We start from the raw sequence: 19,997 nt of genomic DNA, 5'->3' as shown, positions 1-19,997 counted from the left end.
CTGCTAAAATGAATATGAATTAGAACAATAGGTAAATTTACAAATAAACTCTTGACTGCAAATGAAATCTGATTGTCTTCTGTGACTGGAAAACCATGAATTTGTTATTTGTTTAATCTGATTTCTTAAATATATATATATATATATATATATATATACCTTCTTTAAATTAATATTGCATATTCATTTTAATTGCTGTTATAAAAATCTGCATTCATACTTTCATTGAAATTGCATTCAGAAAATAATAATGTTCACTATGCATATAAAAGTCATGTAGTTTCAGCTTTGCATTGTGAATTAACAATCATTTCATTATATCATTATAGGTGAATATTACACTAGAATGTACATGAGCATTATGAACGGGTAGATAAACTCATTTGGCATATGTGTGAATGTCTACATTTTATAAAGCAGATTAAACTCTCATTGTGTTTATTTAAGCTATGATTCCAGGAAAGGGTGCAGAATATGGGTAAACAGAAACGTTGATCCTCTTTTCAGGAAAATCCATTTATTTTGAAGTGCTTTGGCCAAAGCCATGTTCATTGAAATAGATGAATTAGCCTAGCAAAATTTATTAATATATTTCTCTGCCACATCATGATAATAGGGCATTGTATTATCATATTTTTAGATATGCATGTAGATGTATCAAGTTGCACCAAGGTTTTCATCTTGTCATTGTTTCCAGGTAGCAAGGCTCTTCATGCAAGGTCGGGTGTTCTTCAAAGCATGAAGAACTCCAGGGAAGCATTGCTTCACGGTTGGGCAGAAAAGCACCTAGGCCATGTTCCCGTCCATGGCTTGCAGATGACCATGTGGGTTAATGGCGACCAAGGACGATTGTTATAAACTTGTATTTATTGCAAATTTGTAGTTTATTGATTTATTATTGATGTACTCATGGCATGAAAAATGTACTTCGGATATATATGTGCTTTTATCTTGATTAAGCACTTTGAAATCTAAATTGTAATTGGCATTTAATAATTATGAATGAGTAATTAATTGATTTGTGAGATACTAAGGGTTACGAACCTTATACCTTCCCTACTATTTTAAAATACATAAAGTCACTTACAAGTTGTTTAAAATCAAAAATCAGTGCTATGCATTCATGATCTTGTAGTTTAACCAAGGAAGGATCTTATCAAAGCCTTGAAAGAAATTATTTCATGAGGATTATGTATGCACCTTTTAAACAGCTATATAGCAGTTAATACTGTTACTCTTATTTGACCTACTGAGAAAATTTAGAGTCAAATGTGCAATTGAGTTTAGTTATCATTATTTTGGTTGTCTATTTTGTTTGACCTCAATATTTGTTAAGGTGTACACCTAAGAATACCCCTTTGAGTCTAAGTTGAGCTCAAAGCATAGGAGAGATAACCCACTCTTAGAGTTGACCCCTAATTGTCTTCCTCTTTTTTCCCTTCTTAATGAAAAAATCCTAGCCTTGAAGATGGAGAAAAGATCTATGATTTAGGAGTGTTGTTTCAAGACCCAACAGTACTTATCACACTGCTACATCTTTGAAAGTACCTTGTTATGGTGTAAAAAACCCCAATGAAGACCTACACAAAGCCTAAAAGCAACATCAATGGGTCTACTTGAAAACACCAAAAGACAAGGTGCTTCTAATGAATGGAAAATCACCTTGCATTTATAGAAAAGAACATTTTAATTTTGCACTTTAAATCTTGACTTTGGTTTTCCTAGTCAACTACTTTAGTGTGGTATCACCTTTTTTCATAAGAAAATGGCCAAGTTGTGCAGATGGCGCATTCTTTAAAGAGTTCCACACCTTCTAAGTCATCCCGCCAAGTTGAAACAGCGAAGGCGCAATCTTGAAGGGATAGAGCTCAGCAGAAATAAGCATGGTACACACTAGGGGGATATTTGCCATGGCAAATATGGACTTGGTATCAACATCTTATCAATTGGCCAAAAGCAGAACTTTTAAGTGATTCAACCATGCCTGGCATGCACCAAGAGGGGAACTTCCAAATTTTAGATTTGAGTGGAAAACTTCAATGTCTTTGCCGTGTTTATGCGTTAAGGCAGAAAAGTTAACCACTTGTGCCAAGTCAGAACTTCCTTTCACTTAAGCCAAGCAAAGATTTCACTTACTTACGTCAATTCAAATGTTGGGCTGCCACTTTGGGCATGCACCACAGCCATCTTAACCACCTCTTATAACATTGGTGGAAATTTCATGTGGCTGCACCATACTAATGGTGCACCTAGGTGGAGTTTACATCGCTTATTGCTATCAATTGCAAGCTACATGAAAATATTTAAGAGTCTCGCCAAAACAGTCTTAGCCAAGGCCGACTTCTGGGCTGAGACAGCCATCTTCAAGACAGGGCCAAGATTTGTGTTATGTTTGTCAAGCATATTTTTGGTCAAACCTTGCCACTTTCCAATTACCAGGCAGAATTCCGATGTGGTTTAGCCCTCTTAAATGTGCACCAGGCTCTAAATTGCAGAATGTTCACATACCTCTGCCATTTTTTAAAACTCTGCTCTGCCTAGCTGCCTGCTGTTCCTATTTCTGTTCTTTTAGAAATATGTTATTTAAACTTTATGATTTTCTGTGCTCCACCTGCTCCTGCTGATATGGAAATCTGTTGCAGACTAAATGAGAAAAAACAGATAAGGCTTTATGACGGAAGTACATAACAATTTCTGCCAAAAAGCCAAAACAAGGCCAGGAATAAGGGCAAAAACCAGGTCGACCCTAATAGAGTAATAACTTGCTTTTTCTTAAATTATGGAGGTGTAACACTACTAAAAATATTATAGAAGCTCTAGTTAACAAATGACTTCAAAACATATCTCTTGTTTAATCCACTATTGCTACTCATAGGATCTTACCTTTGTATGTGAACTTTTGATTATCAAGCCATGCCTTAAATAAGAAGGTGATAAGAGAACCCCATATCTCCATGGTTCTTTGTATTGTTGAGTATTTCTTAAACTTATTCCATCGACCACCAGGAGCTACAGAAACCTGTAATGATGTTACATAGGATCTTTCATAAGATAGCTAACAAGAATAAGAAACCTAGCGGAAGCAAGTGGAAATAATAATTATAAAGGTTGAAAATTTTAAAGCTTTTTTATATCCATCCTCTCTTAAATATCATATTTCTTAATGATAGAAGTGATTACAGAACCTGCAAAAAGGAAATGAGGTTGAGATAAAAAGATATGCCTCGTAAGGAATAAATATCAACAAATTATAATCCCTTCCGTCCTCCTTTGATTTCAAAGTTTGCAAAACAAAAAGAAAAGATAACAGGAGAGGCATCAAAGAATATGAAGCAAATCTGAATCATTGCAAACTCAATCAAAATATATCTAAATACATATCTATCACATCATTTTGTCTTACTACAGATTTTCTAATTGTTTTAAATTTAGGCCAATGAGATCCACAAATTAAAAAATATGCTTTCAAAAAACAAACTCTAAATACATGCAAGATCCAGATTTGTTCTTTCAATTCATGTTTCTTTCAATGTTCTCGATGAGCCATATATCTAGAGCCGGGTGGGCGGGTATAGCCAGCCGATGATAGCTGGAGGAGGACGAGGGGGAACTACAACTACTCTATAGTATAGCCCCGCCAACTCTCTCTCTTATCTATAGGCCAACGGCCCCATCTAACTATGGGGACCCGGCTGTATATAGGAGCCAACCATCTTCTGTTCTTGACAGAAACAATCTGAAAAAGACAATTGGAATCTACTGTAACGAACAAAAACATACACCTCATGTAAAATTCAAGTCAAAATTTTTGAATGAGACTACAATATTTTGAACAGCAGATAACACAAATGGCATTCTTCAGTATCAAAACAGAATGTTCGCTAGTGCTTCACACATTAGATAATAAGGAAAATAAAATGCCTAAGGAGGAGTTGAAAAATGAATTTCCCAGTGTTCAAAACTCCTATTTCCATGGACAGGGACACACCAAGGGTAGAGGGGCAAGGGCAAAACATCCCCCTGCCATCCCCCTGGGCAGCACCCCATAGGAGCACCTCCCCAAAACAACCCTGCAAAGCAGGAGGCATCCCCTCTGAGGGACAACACCCCAGGGTGCCTTGTCATCCCTTTATCCACCCGGAGACATCCCTTGAACATCCCTTGAACGTCCCAAGGATGGTAGGGGATCCTGTTGTGACGTGTTCACACATCGCCCCAATGCAAATGGGGACAACCACTTTTTCACTTTCTAGGTTAGCTGTCTTAGCTTAGCCGTTGGTAGTTGTCGAGTCTTTGCTATTAGCCTTTCATTTGTAAGACGTGTAGTTGGTCAAGAGCTAATCAAGTCAAGTCTCTCTCTTTAAGATGAAGTGAGGTACAACATTTCCTCTGCTCTCCAAAGCTTCCAACCTGCCTCTCCCAGCACTACCAGTGGATGCCCAAGCCCGATCGCTTCCCTTCCATCTCCCCTCATCTTTCCATCTCACTCCTCCTTTATCTCACAGCCCCTCCATCTTTTCTACCTTCAAATTCTATCCTAACCTCCCTTCCCTAAACCTCTCCTTCCATTCACCCTACCTTCCTCTAACCTTCATCCCCACTTCCTACCTTTTCTTCTACCTCTCATACCTTCCATACCCTACATTTTCTAACCTATATCTCACACTCCTTAACCTACCCATCCACTACCCACACTCCTTTACCTCCTGTTGACTTGTTTTTTATGATGGTGTCTAACACAAAATAAAGTTGCCTAATGGTCACTTCACTCTCCCTTGATCAAAGTACGATTGTATGCTAAGATTGTAGTAAGTTCAGACAATCAAATCCAAGGTTCCTATATGTGATGGATTGTGACTCTGTTGGCCGATGTGATTGTTGGTAATCCAAGGGGCCTTACATTTGGATCGTTCTTTCACTTCTTTGTCATGGCGTGGAACTTCATCATCAGATATGGCAATTCCGCGATGCTTTTGCTTTGAACGGATTGAACTAGAATGGACTGAAATTAAAGGGGAAAGGGTTAGAGGATCTAAATCTACTCCTAAGGGCAATGATATCAATGAATAGTGCTCTGGTAGACAAATTCCAAAGCTCTACTAAACCAAGATTAACTACAACTCCACAAGAACCAGTGCAATCTTCTGAGGATGTTGAAGGATTTTCACATTGAGAATATTCATAATCGAACTTCCTTCAACATCCTCAAAAAATTGCACCGGTTCTTGCGGAGTTGTAGTTAATCTTGGCGAAGCAGAGCTTAGTTTATTTGGAATTTGTCTACCAGAGCACTATTCATTGATATCATTGCCCTTAGGAGTAGATTTAGATCCTCTAACCCTTTCCCCTTTAATTTCAGTCCATTCCAGGTCAATCCGTTCGAAGCAGAAGCATCGCGGAATCGCCATATCCAATGATGAAGTTCCACGCCATAGCAAAGAAGTGAAAGAATGATCCAAATGTAAGGCCCCTTGGATTACCAACAATCACATCGGCCAACTGAGTCACATACGTCGCATATAGGAACCTTGGAGTCAATTGTCTCAACTTACTGCAATCTTAGCATACAATTGTACTTTGATCAAGAGAGAGTGAAGTGACCGTTAGGCAACTTTTGTCTGTGTTAGACGCCGTCATAAAAAAACACGTCAACACCACCCTACCTCCTACCCCTATTCTATCGTAACCCACTATCAACCCCTTGCTATCCCATCATAACCCGATCCTACCTAGCCTACACCCCCTTACCCTTCCACTACCCCTTATACCTCCCACATCCTCCATCTACCTTACCCCACGATATGTACTACCCTCCCCTACATCCCCCACATCCATATCCCTTATAACTCCCCATCTCCTAGCACCTCCCTTATCACCTTCACTTAGCACTTCCCTTTCCTAACCCCCTATGACCCCACCGCAGCACTTATCCTATCCCCGCATTCCTTCCATCCTACCCCCGTGGCTTTTCCTTACCACATCTCTTCATCCCTCCTTGCCACGCATTGCTTAGACCCACAAACTCTAAGGTGGAGATTCAAAAAGTTTTTCAAGGCATTTACAATGCCACCTCACATGCCTTCCAATTTCCTTGACTCCCTGCACTATCGTACCTTTTGCTTGGGTCCCACCAAAACTTTGGAATGGAAGTAAAAGTTTTAAGGCATTTTTAAAACATCCACCTCACCATTTCCTTTGACTCCTAGTATCCCTGGCACATACCTAAGCCCCTTAAATCCACGATGAAACACAAGGCAAGGTGTGGCGCTAAGGAGATAGGAAGCTGGCCTTTGAAGCAAAGGACATGTCACTTAAACAAAACGCTGGAGATTTAAATTCAAATAAAATAAAATCAGATATCAAAGGGATCTTATCAAGCATTAAAGCCAGTGTTGCAGGCCTAAACAAAGGCAAATTTCTGCCTAATCAGATCATAGAAAGAGCAGAATAAAACGAATCCAGTTAGAGACATTTGTATCAGCTTGAAGGCAGATTTGGAGAAGCAGAAAACAGATCAGACCTGTGAATTAGGGGAACGGAGGTATAAATTAGATCCTGAGGCAGATCCTTTCCACAATGGGGCAGATTTGCAAATCAGATTTAGGAATGAGGTTACTAAAGGGTACTTAGTGCAAATTCAGGGCAAGTGTAATGAAAATCAGAGGTCAAATAAGGAAAATCAGATTTGAAATTCATTTCCAGATTTGGGAAAACATTGTTCTCTTTCTACTATCTTGATCAAAATGTGTTTGTTTTTCAGGTTTAAGGGAAGCAGTAGAATGCATGGAGCATGGAACAAAAGAGACCTATCAAGGATTCAAGTTTCACATTCAATAAAAACGGTATGAGAGATTAAGGACTCTACAATGCAATTGAAGGATGAAATGCCGCCTTGTCTTGGTGAAATAAAATGATCAAAAGCTGATCAAACAAAGGTGCTTATGCAAATGAAGCCCAAAAGGCCAATTTGCCTAGGATTAACAAAGTGATCAAAATCTGATCAAGCACACTTGCTTATGCAAATGGAGCACAAAGCACCGATTTGCCTAGGAGCAACTAAGTAGTCAAAATTTGATCAATCCAACCTGCTTGTGCAAATGAAAGCATAAAGGCCGATTTGCCTAGGAACAATAAAGTGATCAATGTTTGATCAATAAAATCTGCTTGAGCGAATGGGCACCTAAGGGTCGATTTGTCAATGTAAATGAAGCATAGATGACCGCCTAAGCAAGATGGAGTTTATGCAAACCAAGGGTTTAAGGCTGCCATCATTAAGCAATTCAAGAAGAAAATCCCGATCAGGTAAGAAGGACTAATGCAAACCAAGGGTGTAAAGCCGCCCAATCAGAGTTTTCATAGTGCAAACAAAGGGTTCAAAACCGATCAAGTTGTGCAAATGAAGGGTTCAACACCATTTTGTTTGTGCAAATGAACAAGAAGTTGCCGCCCAGCATATAGTTATGCAATTGAATGTCAGAGGGCCACCCAAAGGTTTTTGTGCAATTAAACCCCCAAATGCCGCCACCCTAAGTTTGATTTTAGGCAAGTTTAAGTTTTGCGAATGAAGGGTTCAATACCGCCAACCTTGTGCGAATGAGGCATCAAAGGCCGATTTAGCATTAGGAGATTTTTGTTCAAAAGGGATAGGCAATATCTTCATCAAGCTTGCTTAGGCAAATGAAGCCCTAAAGGCTGATTTGCTTGGGATCAATGAGGCAATCTAAAGTTGATCAAACCAATGTGCTTATGCAAACAAACCCTCAAAGGCCGCTACCATAGTGTGAGCAAAGAGTTAGAATTGCATTACATCTAAAGCAAATTGAACAAATGATCAAGTAAACACCGCCTTATCTTGGTGGAATGAGGCAATCAAAATCGTTCAAATAGATCTGCTCATGGTAATGAAGCTCTCAATACCAGAATCCATCGTGCAATTGAAATAACAAGGGCCGAATTGATTGGGCAAATGAAGGAGAGAAGGCCAAAATTTATGTTATGCAAATGAACACATCAACACTGACTTATCTTGGTGAAGTATGGCAACCAAAAGTTGATCGAACCAACTTGAGTTTGCAAATGGAGAACAAAATGCTAATTTGTCTTGGTTGTGTTAAATTTATGGATCAGAATTAAAATTTATCTTGTTCTATGTATTACTGATAAAAATATAAATCTGACTATCTTCTTTTGTATGGCAGGTGAGAGGAGCATTTGTTTTTCTCTTTCCTATCTCACGAATGCCACTCAATATAAGTATATAACAAATGGGACACGGTCAAGCAATGCCTTGATCGGTCATGACCGATCAAGACATTACTTGATCGTGCCCTTTTGTTTATACTAACAAATGCATGTTTCACCGTAAATGCCAATCGGTGTGGGTTAGTATTATAACCGAAGTCTATAGGTATTTGCTCAATGCTAACAGCCGATAGTTATCGGTGTGTTAGCCTTGACAACCAATAACTATCGGTGTAGACTAACACACCGATAACTATCGGTGACCTTTATATTGCCACCCGATATATCGTATGCATCCCGATATAATAATATGCAACCTGATATATATTTATTAATCGATGTTATCATTATTTATGTTAATTGATATACATTTAAATGCAAGATTAATTAGATCGATTAACATGAGCAAAATACATAGTGTGATTATCAAAAGGTTGTTTATATGCAAATGTAGAATGGCTATCAAGGATGAATTAATTGCTTTAAGGTTTTTCTTTTAATCATAGTTATCGATATGATAAATGATTGAATGAGAGACTTCATTTATCTCTCATTCAATCATTTATCTTACCGAAGCTATCATGCATTAACACTCCCTCTTAGCTAGGTAAGATAAAAGGTATTGGGAGCAATATTCATAAATCGTATGATGCTTATCTTGGGACCATAGTTTCAAGATGTGAATTGCCTCTGTCGGCGATTCTATTCACAAACTCTTGAGTGGATTGCCTCTGTCGGCGATTCTATCCATAAGCTCTTGTGTGGATTGCCTCAGTCGGCGATTCTATCCACAAGCTCGTGTGGATTGCCTCAGTCAGCAATTCTATCCATGAGCTCTCACATGGATTGCCTCAGTCGGCAATTCTATCCATGAGCTCTTGTGTGGATTGCCTCAGTTGGCGATTCTATCCACAAGCTCTTACGTGGATTGCCTCAGTCGGCGATTCTATCCATGAGCTCTTGTGTGGATTGCCTCTATCACCGATTCTATCCACAAGCTCTTACGTGGATTGCCTCAATCAATGATTATATCCACAATCTTGAGTTATTGTAAGATCGTCACCTTCCAATAACCTCAAAAATACAAGTGGAAATCATTTGGAAGTCATCACTTCCTTATGATTTACACAGGGCCCATAAAATAATTAACATTTACAATTTTTACCTAACAAGTGCTCAATCTTTATTAGTAAGCTCCCTCTCAATCACAAGGTATCTTGAGTTTCTTCTAGAGAACATATTTTTCTGAACATACGTCTGAATTTCTGACTTCAGCAAGGGACGCTTGTAGTTTAAGTTTGAGAGGACAAGTTCTTGCAATGTGGCCATATTCGTCACATATGAAACATTGTACTTTAGAGGAGTCTCTAGGCCTCTTGAATGATCAATTACCATATGTCTTTTTGTCCTTTTTCCTTTTCAAACTAGAGACTAGAACTTGAACATCTTCATCAACGGGTTTCATGATTCCTCTTGATATTAGGTTACACTCTTCTTGAATGCAGTCAGCTTTTAGTCTATCAAATTTGGGAACTTTGGATCGAGCACTAACTCCTTGTCTAAAGTTTTCCCATGAGATAGGGAGCCCATTTAGAGTTATCATAGTTAGCTCCTTATTATCATAAATGTGACCAATTGATGAGAGTTGGTTCCTTAATTCTGTTATCCTCAAAAAATATGAAGTGATAGTCTCTTCTTTACTCATTTTAATATTAGAAAGTTGATTTTTAAGTGTGAGGATTTTGCTCGTGTTGTTAATCTCAAACATGTCTTTCAAGGCTTTGAACATGTCATATGCAGAATCTAACCTTGTAATGATAGGTAGTAGATGACTCTTTACTCCATCTACTAATAACTCCATTGCTTTAATATTGTTCTTTTCCCACTGACTCTGTTCGTCTTTTCCATCAGGTTTAGAAGGATTCTCTATTATTGTTTTTAACTCATTCTTCCTTAGTACCAACATCATTCGTAGTTTCCATGAATCATAGTTTGAGGCACCTTCAAGTCTGTCTTCGAATCTGATTCCATTCGTCATTTTAAAATACAAACTTTCAAGGAGATATCAATCTAATCTTAATCGGATCTTCCTTTAGGCGGTTAGGCTTTCTAGAAGGAAACTTGGCTCTGATACCATGTTAAATTTATGGATCAGAATTAAAATTTATCTTGTTCTATGTATTACTGATTAAAATATAAATCTGACTATCTTCTTTTGTATGGCAGGTGAGAGGAGCATTTGTTTTTCTATTTCCTATCTCACGAATGCCACTCAATATAAGTATATAACAAATGGGACACGGTCAAGCAATGCCTTGATCGGTCATGACCGATCAAGACATTACTTGATTGTGCCCTTTTGTTTATACTAACAAATGCATGTTTCACCATAAATGCCAATTGGTGTGGGTTAGTATTATAACCGAAGTCTATCGGTATTTGCTCAATGCTAACAGCCGATAGTTATCGGTGTGTTAGCCTTGACAATCGATAACTATCGGTGTAGACTAACACACCGATAACTATCGGTGACCTTTATATCGCCACCCGATATATCGTATGCATCCCGATATAATAATATGCAGCCCGATTTAATAATATGCAACCCGATATATATATATTAATCGGTGTTATCATTATTTATGTTAATCGATATACATTTAAATGCAAGATTTATTAGATCGATTAACATGAGCAAAATACATAGTGTGATTTATCAAAAGGTTGTTTATATGCAAATGTAGAACGGCTATCAAGGATGAATTAATTGCTTGAAGGTTTTTTTTTTATCATAGTTATCGATATGATAAATGATTGAATGAGAGACTTCATTTATCTCTCATTCAATCATTTATCTTACTGAAGCTATCATGCATTAACAGGTTGCAAATAGGGCAATCAACATTTGATCAAACGGATGAGCTAATGCAAATGAAGGCCATATTGCTGATTATGCAAATGAAGATGCAAATGCCAACCAAGCATGTTGTGTAAATAAAGAACTAAGTCAGCCATCCTAAATAAGGTATAGGCACTCAGCAAGGAACAAAATAAAATGTTTTATTTGAAAGTGCAAGTCGGCCTAAGGTGAAAGGAGGCAACCCTAAGCATCCAACGCCTATATAAGAGAGGTACTTCATTTCATTTTAAAACATCATTCAAGCAAATTAAGGAATTCTGATCTGCATTTGAAGGCATAGCGACTTTCATCTCTAGGCAGCGACTTTGTGACACTTTTTTTATCATTTCATTGATCAAATTCTGATCAGACTTCAGGCACAGCGAAATACATCAAAGATTAGAGATTTTGATGACACAGTTTTGTTGATCAAAATATACTTTCAAGGAAGGTGAATTTGATTAGAGGACACTTTATCCTAATTTGAAAGGTTTTCACTCCATTTTGAAAGCAATCTAGGCAAAATTTGGTGAAATTTTGTATGTCATCAGACCTGTAGCAAGCATAAAATCAGACCTAGAGAGTGATCAATTAGAACTAAAAACATCATTTGATCAGACAAAATCAGACATATAGAAATGGAAGGTAAATGAAATTAGTATGTATTTTATGTATTTGACACCCTTTTTGTCTGCTTTGCAGATAACTAAGGAAGAAATCAAGGACAAGTCTGATTGTAGGAGGATCAGAATAATGCTCCAAAGGGGGTTACTTCAACATCAAGGTATAGGCATCATAAGGTCAAGATCAAACATAGACATCATTATGAAAACTCACCAAAGTGTAGATACATCACCAAAGGGTAGATTCCCAAACATGAAGATGGAAGGACGCAACCACCACATGAAGATAAGTTCAACAACAATATGACATTCAATGCTAGCAGCACAACATGAGGAGCAAAATTGCATCATGGCAACATAACCAAGTCAAATTGATCAAGACAAAATAGGCAAGCAAGGATAAGGTGTTGACTAGACTAAGTTGATGCTTCCCATCATCACCACATTGAGCAAGCTCGTGATGTTGAGTATCAAGTCTACCAATACAAATTGAGGTGGCATCCTTATCATCACTCACCCTGTTGAGGAGTTCCACATCAGCATGTCTGGATACAATGTATTTGACTCATCCTATGATGGCACAAAATTCGAGATACCTAACCTCTTTCTCTATTGGTTCACATTCAATATGTGACATGTGTCAAATTAAATGTAATTTTCTCATTGGCCAAAGGGAGTTGTTGTAACAAACCCTAATTAGGGTTTCAAAACCTTGTAATCTTGGCCATTGATTGTGAATCAATCCAAGCCATTCATTGTAATGAGAAATCTATAAAAGGCTCAAATCTCTCATTTTGTAAAGGTTAATAGCAGGTTAACAATAATAGAGTAATAGAAGATAGATAATAGCCACACAATTAGGAATTAGAAGTTAAAGTAGAACTTGTAGGAGAAGGCAAAGATTGTTTCCAAGACTTTGTTGTAAAGAGCATATGATTTTATTGAAGCTATGGTGAATTGATGTGTTATTTCAATAAGTTGTATGGTCTCTACTTCTGATTTCATTTTCATGTTGTTTAGATGAATGAAAGAACTATGTGCATGATCAATGGTGAAGTTCATATACCCATACCACTAGCGATTTGCTAATTGTAAGTTTGCCTTGTGTGGTCAACTGGAATCCTTAAATTAGCTTAACTTCAATTGCTATTCACACTTTGATATGCATTGCCTTGATGGTATCCTTGTTGCTAACAGTGGTTTGAACATCATTTTGCTCTCTTTAGAAGATCGCACTAAGCTTTGTGGAGTTGTTGCTTTGCATGTCAAAGCAAGGTTTAGCTGAGTTTCATTAAAAATTGTCCATCGTTCCTACATTCTTAGGATTAGATTAGACTCGTTAAACTCTATCCTTTTGCCCTTTTTTTTAAATCAAGTTAATTTCCAAGTTCCAGCAACATCCAAACGTTCAATATTCAAGTACTCAACGTAAGTCTCCTTGTATTACCAGCAATCATATCAACCAATTGAGCTATCTACACATCAAGCCCTGACTATAGAAACCTTGGAGTCATCTCAGTTGATCACATCATTTAGCATCCGAGGAGATTTTGATCAAAGAGAGGATAGAGTGCCTTTGGTATTTTATTCTATGTTGCATTGTGCATAAAAACACATCAACAGATCCCCACATCCTAAGAAAGAAAAAACAGTTGAATAGCATGAAACAAAAAATTATATAAAGAACCTAACCTAAAACCTAAACCATAAACCATTCACTCTAGTTTTAAAACATAAAAAAGATAAAAATACTTTTGGCAAAGCACAATAAAATTCTAATTAATTGAGTTCCATTTGAATTTTTGGTTTGCTGAGTCAATCTTAATTCCAAGTACTGCCACTATAGTTATAGTCAAAGATAGGGTTGAAGACATTGAGATTTATAGTCTCTAATGCAAAATGTGACACAATTTCATATAAATTTCATCTTCTTTTACTCATATTATTTACATAAATGATAAATTGCAGTTTCTATAACTTTTTTTTTCTAATTAATTTTTCAAATATTAGTTTTTATGTATTATTTTAATAGATGTCCCCTGCCATCCCTAAATTTTGTTAAGAAATTGTCATCACTAAAACTCATGCCCCTATTACTGCACCCCTTGTCCCAAAGATTCTGTGGAACACTAGAATTTCCTAAGAAAGTGCAGCCAGAATCTCATTCCAAAGATTGTCCAACAAATGTGTGTAAGGATGATCGTGGTTTATCAATAGGAGAATAGTTTCCTTGACCAAATTGTGGTCAAGGTCTAAAAAGATCTTTTGTTGTAGGACAAAATCCGTTCTCATAATATATAGCAATGTCATGGGACAACATGATCCTGAACTAGCTTGCAATGCAACAACGGTATTTTGCACCATGTGCTCACTATTGGTGTTGGAAATAAGCCACACCCGGACCGACGATGGACTGGTCCAAGAGGGGTCAGTAGCTCAGTGGTAGAGCACTCCAGCAGCATATGGAAGGTCCTAGGTTCGAGTCCTAGCTGGTCCATGTCTCAACATGGTATCAGAGCCAAGTCCAGGCTAGGAGCCCCAAGCACACAAGAGGTGTGGCTTAAGGGGGGGTGTTGGTGTTGGAAATAAGCCACACCTGGACCGACGATGGACTGGTCCAAGAGGGGCCACTAGCTCAGTGGTAGAGCACTCCAGCAGCATATGGAAGGTCCTAGGTTCGAGTCCTAGCTGGTCCATGTCTCAACACTCACAACACCACAAACTTCAAGTCCTTCCCTACAACACATGGTCATACCACGTGTCTCTAATTCCTCTTTGTTTATGCCAAATAGCTCTTTGGCAGTGTCAACCCTCTTCTATGCATTTGTTCTATAGTATTTTTGGATAATGATGAAATAGAGGACACCAACAAAAGGCGAGCAATTACATTTCTTATAATCAGCATGATTCCCTTCATTTTCCACACTTGCATATTAGAAATAATTTGGCTATTAATTGATAGCCAAAAATATGTGCACCTTCAGTTGATGTATCTTGCACCTAGAAATTATCCATAAAGACGTTCAAATCATTTCTGGTACAACAGAGTCTACTAATGCTTGGCAGTTGACTAGTTCATGGAAATCCCTCATGGATTTGTTTGCTGCTACATCCAGATTCTGTTCTAGGCCTGGGGTTTGGTTGCAGTTTGAACTTGCCCAAGGTCGTCACTAGTGTGCCTCAATGGCTTGTGCCTCACTATTGATTATTGCCTGATGTATTCTATGGTGTGGCTGGTGTGGGCAAAAGACCTGTAGGCACTTCCTCTAGCCTGTCCTTTTTACCAAATCTCCCAATGCTTGTCGCTCAGCCAGGGTTCACAATGGATGTTAACTTGGAACACTGTCTGCTCAATTGGGTGGTATGATGGCCTTCTGCCAAAGTGATTGTCCACACAACTCGCCTAATTTAGAGATTTTCTGCTTCTTGTTACCCCAATTCCCTACGCAGGTGTGAATGCAAGTTAGATAAAAATGCAGGGTAGATAGTGATGTTAGAGAAAGGTTAGGATTTACATCCCAACTTAAATACACCAGCAGGGGTTTTATCCTGAAGGTGTTAATAGCCAGAACTATAGTTCTGTAGAATATTGAACAGTAGTTCAGTAGAATATTCTTTCCAAAAAAAATGATGATCAGCTCCAGCAAATTCCCCCAGTTTTATATTTGTTTATGAAAGCTGGAAGAGAAATAAGTCGGCCTCAGAAAAACAAGATTAGGTTGGCCCACAATTGCAAAGATTGTTATTATTATTATTTGTAAAGTAGAACCAGGTCGGCCAATTGGTGCAATTAATTATTAATAATAAAATAATTAATATGTATTTATATTATTATAGTAGGGTTAATAAACAATATTTTTAAAATAATATTACCTTGGGCTTAAGCTGGAGGGCCATGGCATCTTAGCATGCTTGTCGAGTGCACAACCCTTAGACACACATGTCTACTATATCTTAAATTATAGCAATCCTACACCATATCAATTAAGAGGGTTGATCCTTCAATGTAGATGACCAAGTCTCTTATGCCAAATCTCTCACAATTTGTCAACGTTTTGTACTAAAGCTCCATGTTCAATCAGATTGACACTCAACCTATAAAGGCCACCCTCTCACATACATTTGGCCAATATTCAACCAAGATCTTGGTTGCAATATTTGATAGTGACTTGTTGATCGTCAAACTCAACCACACACTTTGGATCAATCATGTCTAACACTAAAAGTAAATTCTTAGGTAAACCAAGAACATATAGGTCATCATAGAGTTCAAGAACATCACCTAAAGGCTTGCAGAAGAAAAATGTCATGTCCCTGGAATGTGATATGCCATGTCCCTGGAATTTGATATGCCACATTATCACCAAGATCCACCTATAAAACTTCCTTTTGGACCTTAAGTCTATTGAAAGCCTTCTTATTCAAGATGATGTCCCTACACTAAAAATGATGTTAGTGGATATGCATGATGCCATGGATAAGGTTGTCTCAAGTCTCGATGAAAGCTCATCCACTGTTGAAGCTTTGCACTACATAAAAACTGCTTCAGTTGCTGCTGCTGCTCACCCTTCCCTTTCTTCTTAGGACACTAAGAAGCGTAATGACCATTCTTGTGGCATATGAAGCGCTTGATATGCTTCAAATTTGTCTTCCTCTATTGAAAAGAATTTGAGTCCTCCTGACCCTTTCCAGGTTCTCCTTTCTTACCACCTTTCCTCATTTTTCTAATGAGAGCTTGCTTCTGATTCTCTTTCACTTTGGCCAAAACAGTCTCTAGTCTGATCTCCTCTTGGACAAAAACCTCCTAAAGCTTCTCAAAAGTGAAAGCTTTTCTCAAGCACAAACACTTTGAACAAATGGGTCCCGAGGTGAGGACAACCCAGTTAGAGCTATGTGCACCAATTCATCATCATCATCCACCTTTACCCCTAATGCAGCAAGTTGATATCGATATTCAGTGATCTTCATAAGGTAAAGGACCATTGTGTCTATAACACTCATGCATGTGGCACTAAGTGATCCAAAATTGTTTTGAGTAGTTTGGATTGGAAAGGTTCCATGGTCGGGAACATGCTACAAGTTCACCTGTAGGCCACTTCAATCAGTGTTATAAGTGTTGTTCATGCTGCTGCGGGAATTTTGCAGGCTGCTACTGGTTTTTGCAGGTGTTCAACATTCTGTTACAGGTGTTCTACAGGTTGCTACAGGTATTTTGAATATGCTGCAGGCATTATGTTTGTGTCCTAAATGGTATGAGGTCTCTTGAGGAGTGTTTTCTGACTTTGTGTAGGTTGTTAGGTGACCTTCTTCTACTGGAATCATTATTGGGGTAATTCTCATTTCTTTCAGCAATGCAGTGAATGCTTCAAAGAATATGCAATAGATGTATGAGTAGGAAAATGTTTCCACAGGTGTCTTGGTGGTGTTCTCGAACATTGTCAGGAGATTTCTGGAGTCAAATATTCATCCTATCTTATAGCAGGACAGTCAACAACATGCTTGAGGTTGTTTGAGGGCAGAGGAATGCAATTACAATTTTGTCTCTTTTTGGCAGCCATTTGACTTTGCTGTAGTTTGCATCTGTAGTTCCCCCCTTATTGGATGGCATTAGGGCGGTGACCTTTATTTTGGAAGGTTGTTCATTTCTTCAAACTGCCCTTTTTTGGTATTGTCAATACATTTCTCCATGGGACAAATATGATGACTGGGACAGCAATTACAATGTTCTCGAAGATGGTACTGGTGGTGAGTTTGGACAGTTGTTTTGGGTGATCATTTCAGATTTGGTGTTAGGTATGGCTGGAGTGTCAGCTCTGAAGTATTGGGAAGCAATGAACACCTCTTGCAAGAAAAGTACTTAAGACAAGTACTTGGTGATATTCAATCACAAAAGAAGGCAACGTCAATGCTTTCTGAAAACTAAGGTGTCATTAGGTCCAGAAAAATCCAATATATCATGCAATGAGGAAGCAAAATCAGTTGCATTGGTGTTCCGTAATGAGGATATTTGGTGTTCTGCAATGAGGATGTTCGGTGTTCTGTCCAGAGGTTGGAGAAATATAACTGACATATTATGCTAGTCCCTTTCTAAGTATAAAATACAGAACAAATAAAATGACACAAGTTCAATCCTTTGGAATGCAATGATCCGCATTAATGCTATTTAAAGTTAATCGAAATGTCCCCTTAAGACTTACAGAACAAGTAAAATGGCTATAAGTTCAATTCCTGATGTTCCATGTCAATGCTAGTTAATATTAATCCAGTTCTCCACTTAAGACTTACAAAGCCAAATCATGTAAGAGCTTCAATGACTGATCTATAGATTCAGACAAAGTTATCATTCTAATGGAAGATGCATTTTTCTAAAAATAAAATAGCGTATATTGCTGTATTCTCCTAATTTCACTTGGAAAAAATATAGTATCAGAAACTTCAAGCTTTGGCAGTCTATAATGTTAAAGAACAATCTTCCCCAGAAACTAGGTTGGCAGTTTAGAGAACTGAACTTCCAGGCCGCACTTTAACCTTTAAGTCAATTTTCTAAACTCCTATTGCAATTCCTTCAGAAGATTATTCTTTTTTTAAAGTTGATTCTCTGAACTCCACAATTCTCCCGAAGATTGTTCTTTGTTCTTTTAATGATACTCTAAAGTCCACAATTTCTCATCAAAATTTGTTCTTTAAGACAGATAAGACAGACACAATTAATCAGCCTCGTTCCTCTCCCCCGTATTCATTAATACTAATGAACTCCTATCCAAATTGTGGAACCTAGTTTGTTCTTTGAGTGGATTTTTAAAACTGCTATTGCAATCTCATTTCCCTCACATGCTTATTTAAACTTACAAGCTCATATCTAAATTGCGGACCATACTTTGTTCTTTTAGTCAATCATCTAAACTCCTGATGCTTTTTCTACAGAAGAGTGTTCTTTTAATCAATCCTCTAAACTCCCCTCGCAATTTCTCCAAAAGATAATTCTTTCTACTTCTGGTCAAGCACTTAAACTCCTATCGCAATTCTCCAGAAAATTATTCTTGTTCTTTAAGGCAAAATATTATCAATCAGTCTCATTTCTTTGTCCTGCATTCAATTACACTAAATTCTAATAATCTCGGAGGAAAAAAAAACACAAAATACAAAAAACTTGCTTTAACACACCTGAAGATTATCTCGTCCGTCCCGTTTAAACCATGCCTCCTCCTGCCCGATTTCTTCCACCTTGCTTCTCTTATCTTCCTCCACCCTCGCATAAGCGCCATTTCCACCAATATAGCTGTCAAACTGAACGGAGCCCGTCGCCGCACCGTTGCTATTTTTCTTCTCAGCCAATGCTAACCTTTTCTCGCTGCCATTAACAGAAACTCTAGCTGCTCCGTTGCCATTTGTGTTCGAGTTAGAAATAAAAGAAGCAGAGCTTCCCACCTCAAATGCAGCTCCGTTGCCGTTATTGCGGCTCGAACCGTTGACCCCGAGAACCACGAGGTTCTTCTCATCCGACGAAACTGTTCTGTCATCTTCGGCAAGCGACGCCGACACTTTAATCGCGAGCTTGCGCAGCTTGACTCTGGATGTAAGGGGTTTGAAACCTGGGCTAAGGCCCGAGTGTAAGAGATGCCCTGGAGGCGGGCGGGGGATTGTAGTAGCTACAGAGGCAGCCATGGCTGCTCTCTGCCCTGCTGCTAAAAAATATTATTTTCTTAAGGAGGTCACGGGTTCGAAAATTGTTTCAGTTTCAGTAGAAAGAGAAACAAGCTTGGGTATGATGCTGTGTTTTAATAACTGTAAGCCAGGACGTGGATTCTGCTGTTTCTTTTTTAATTTTTCTCGTACTCCCTGGATTTTGGTTATGCCAAATGTATGGCAAAGCCTTTGCCACGATGGTTTTGTGTGGATAAAGATCCGCCATTGGTCCAGCTATTTGGCTGTGCTATCTTGTCGTACGCAGAGCACAGCAATCAACGAGGGTTCCATCGCATGGATAGCAAATGAGATAACAGGTAAATTATGAGAATGAAAGTTAGGTTGATAATTGTTGTTTTTGGCTTTCATTTTTATCCTTTATCATTGGGTGATGGAGTACTTGTGTTATGATTACTGATCTATTCACGTATTTTTTATCATTGAATCAGTGATGTATTCACACAATTAGATCTTAAAAAAGCAATCATCGGTGAAATCTAATATCAGTTAATTGTTTTATTTAAGACATAAACTCTCTTTTCATTATG

General features: G+C 38.0%; 1 protein-coding gene across 1 annotated transcript in view; it reads right to left on the bottom strand.

Moving 5' to 3' along the window:
* Positions 1–19,708, bottom strand: part of LOC131076896 (protein ACTIVITY OF BC1 COMPLEX KINASE 8, chloroplastic) — a 179,381-nt gene extending 159,673 nt beyond the window's left edge. The window contains exons 1-2 of the mRNA XM_058014241.2: positions 18,928–19,708; positions 2,884–3,019 (exon numbers count right to left, since the gene is read on the bottom strand). Coding sequence (XP_057870224.1) covers positions 2,884–3,019; positions 18,928–19,428 — 637 coding nt within the window. The 5' untranslated portion in view covers positions 19,429–19,708. The remainder of the gene's footprint in view (positions 1–2,883; positions 3,020–18,927) is intronic.
* Between the last annotated feature and the right edge of the window lie 289 nt (positions 19,709–19,997).

This window comes from Cryptomeria japonica, chromosome 10 (assembly GCF_030272615.1).
Source record: "Cryptomeria japonica chromosome 10, Sugi_1.0, whole genome shotgun sequence".
Classification (NCBI taxonomy): Eukaryota; Viridiplantae; Streptophyta; class Pinopsida; order Cupressales; family Cupressaceae; genus Cryptomeria; species Cryptomeria japonica.
This window is presented reverse-complemented; position numbering and strand designations above follow the sequence as displayed.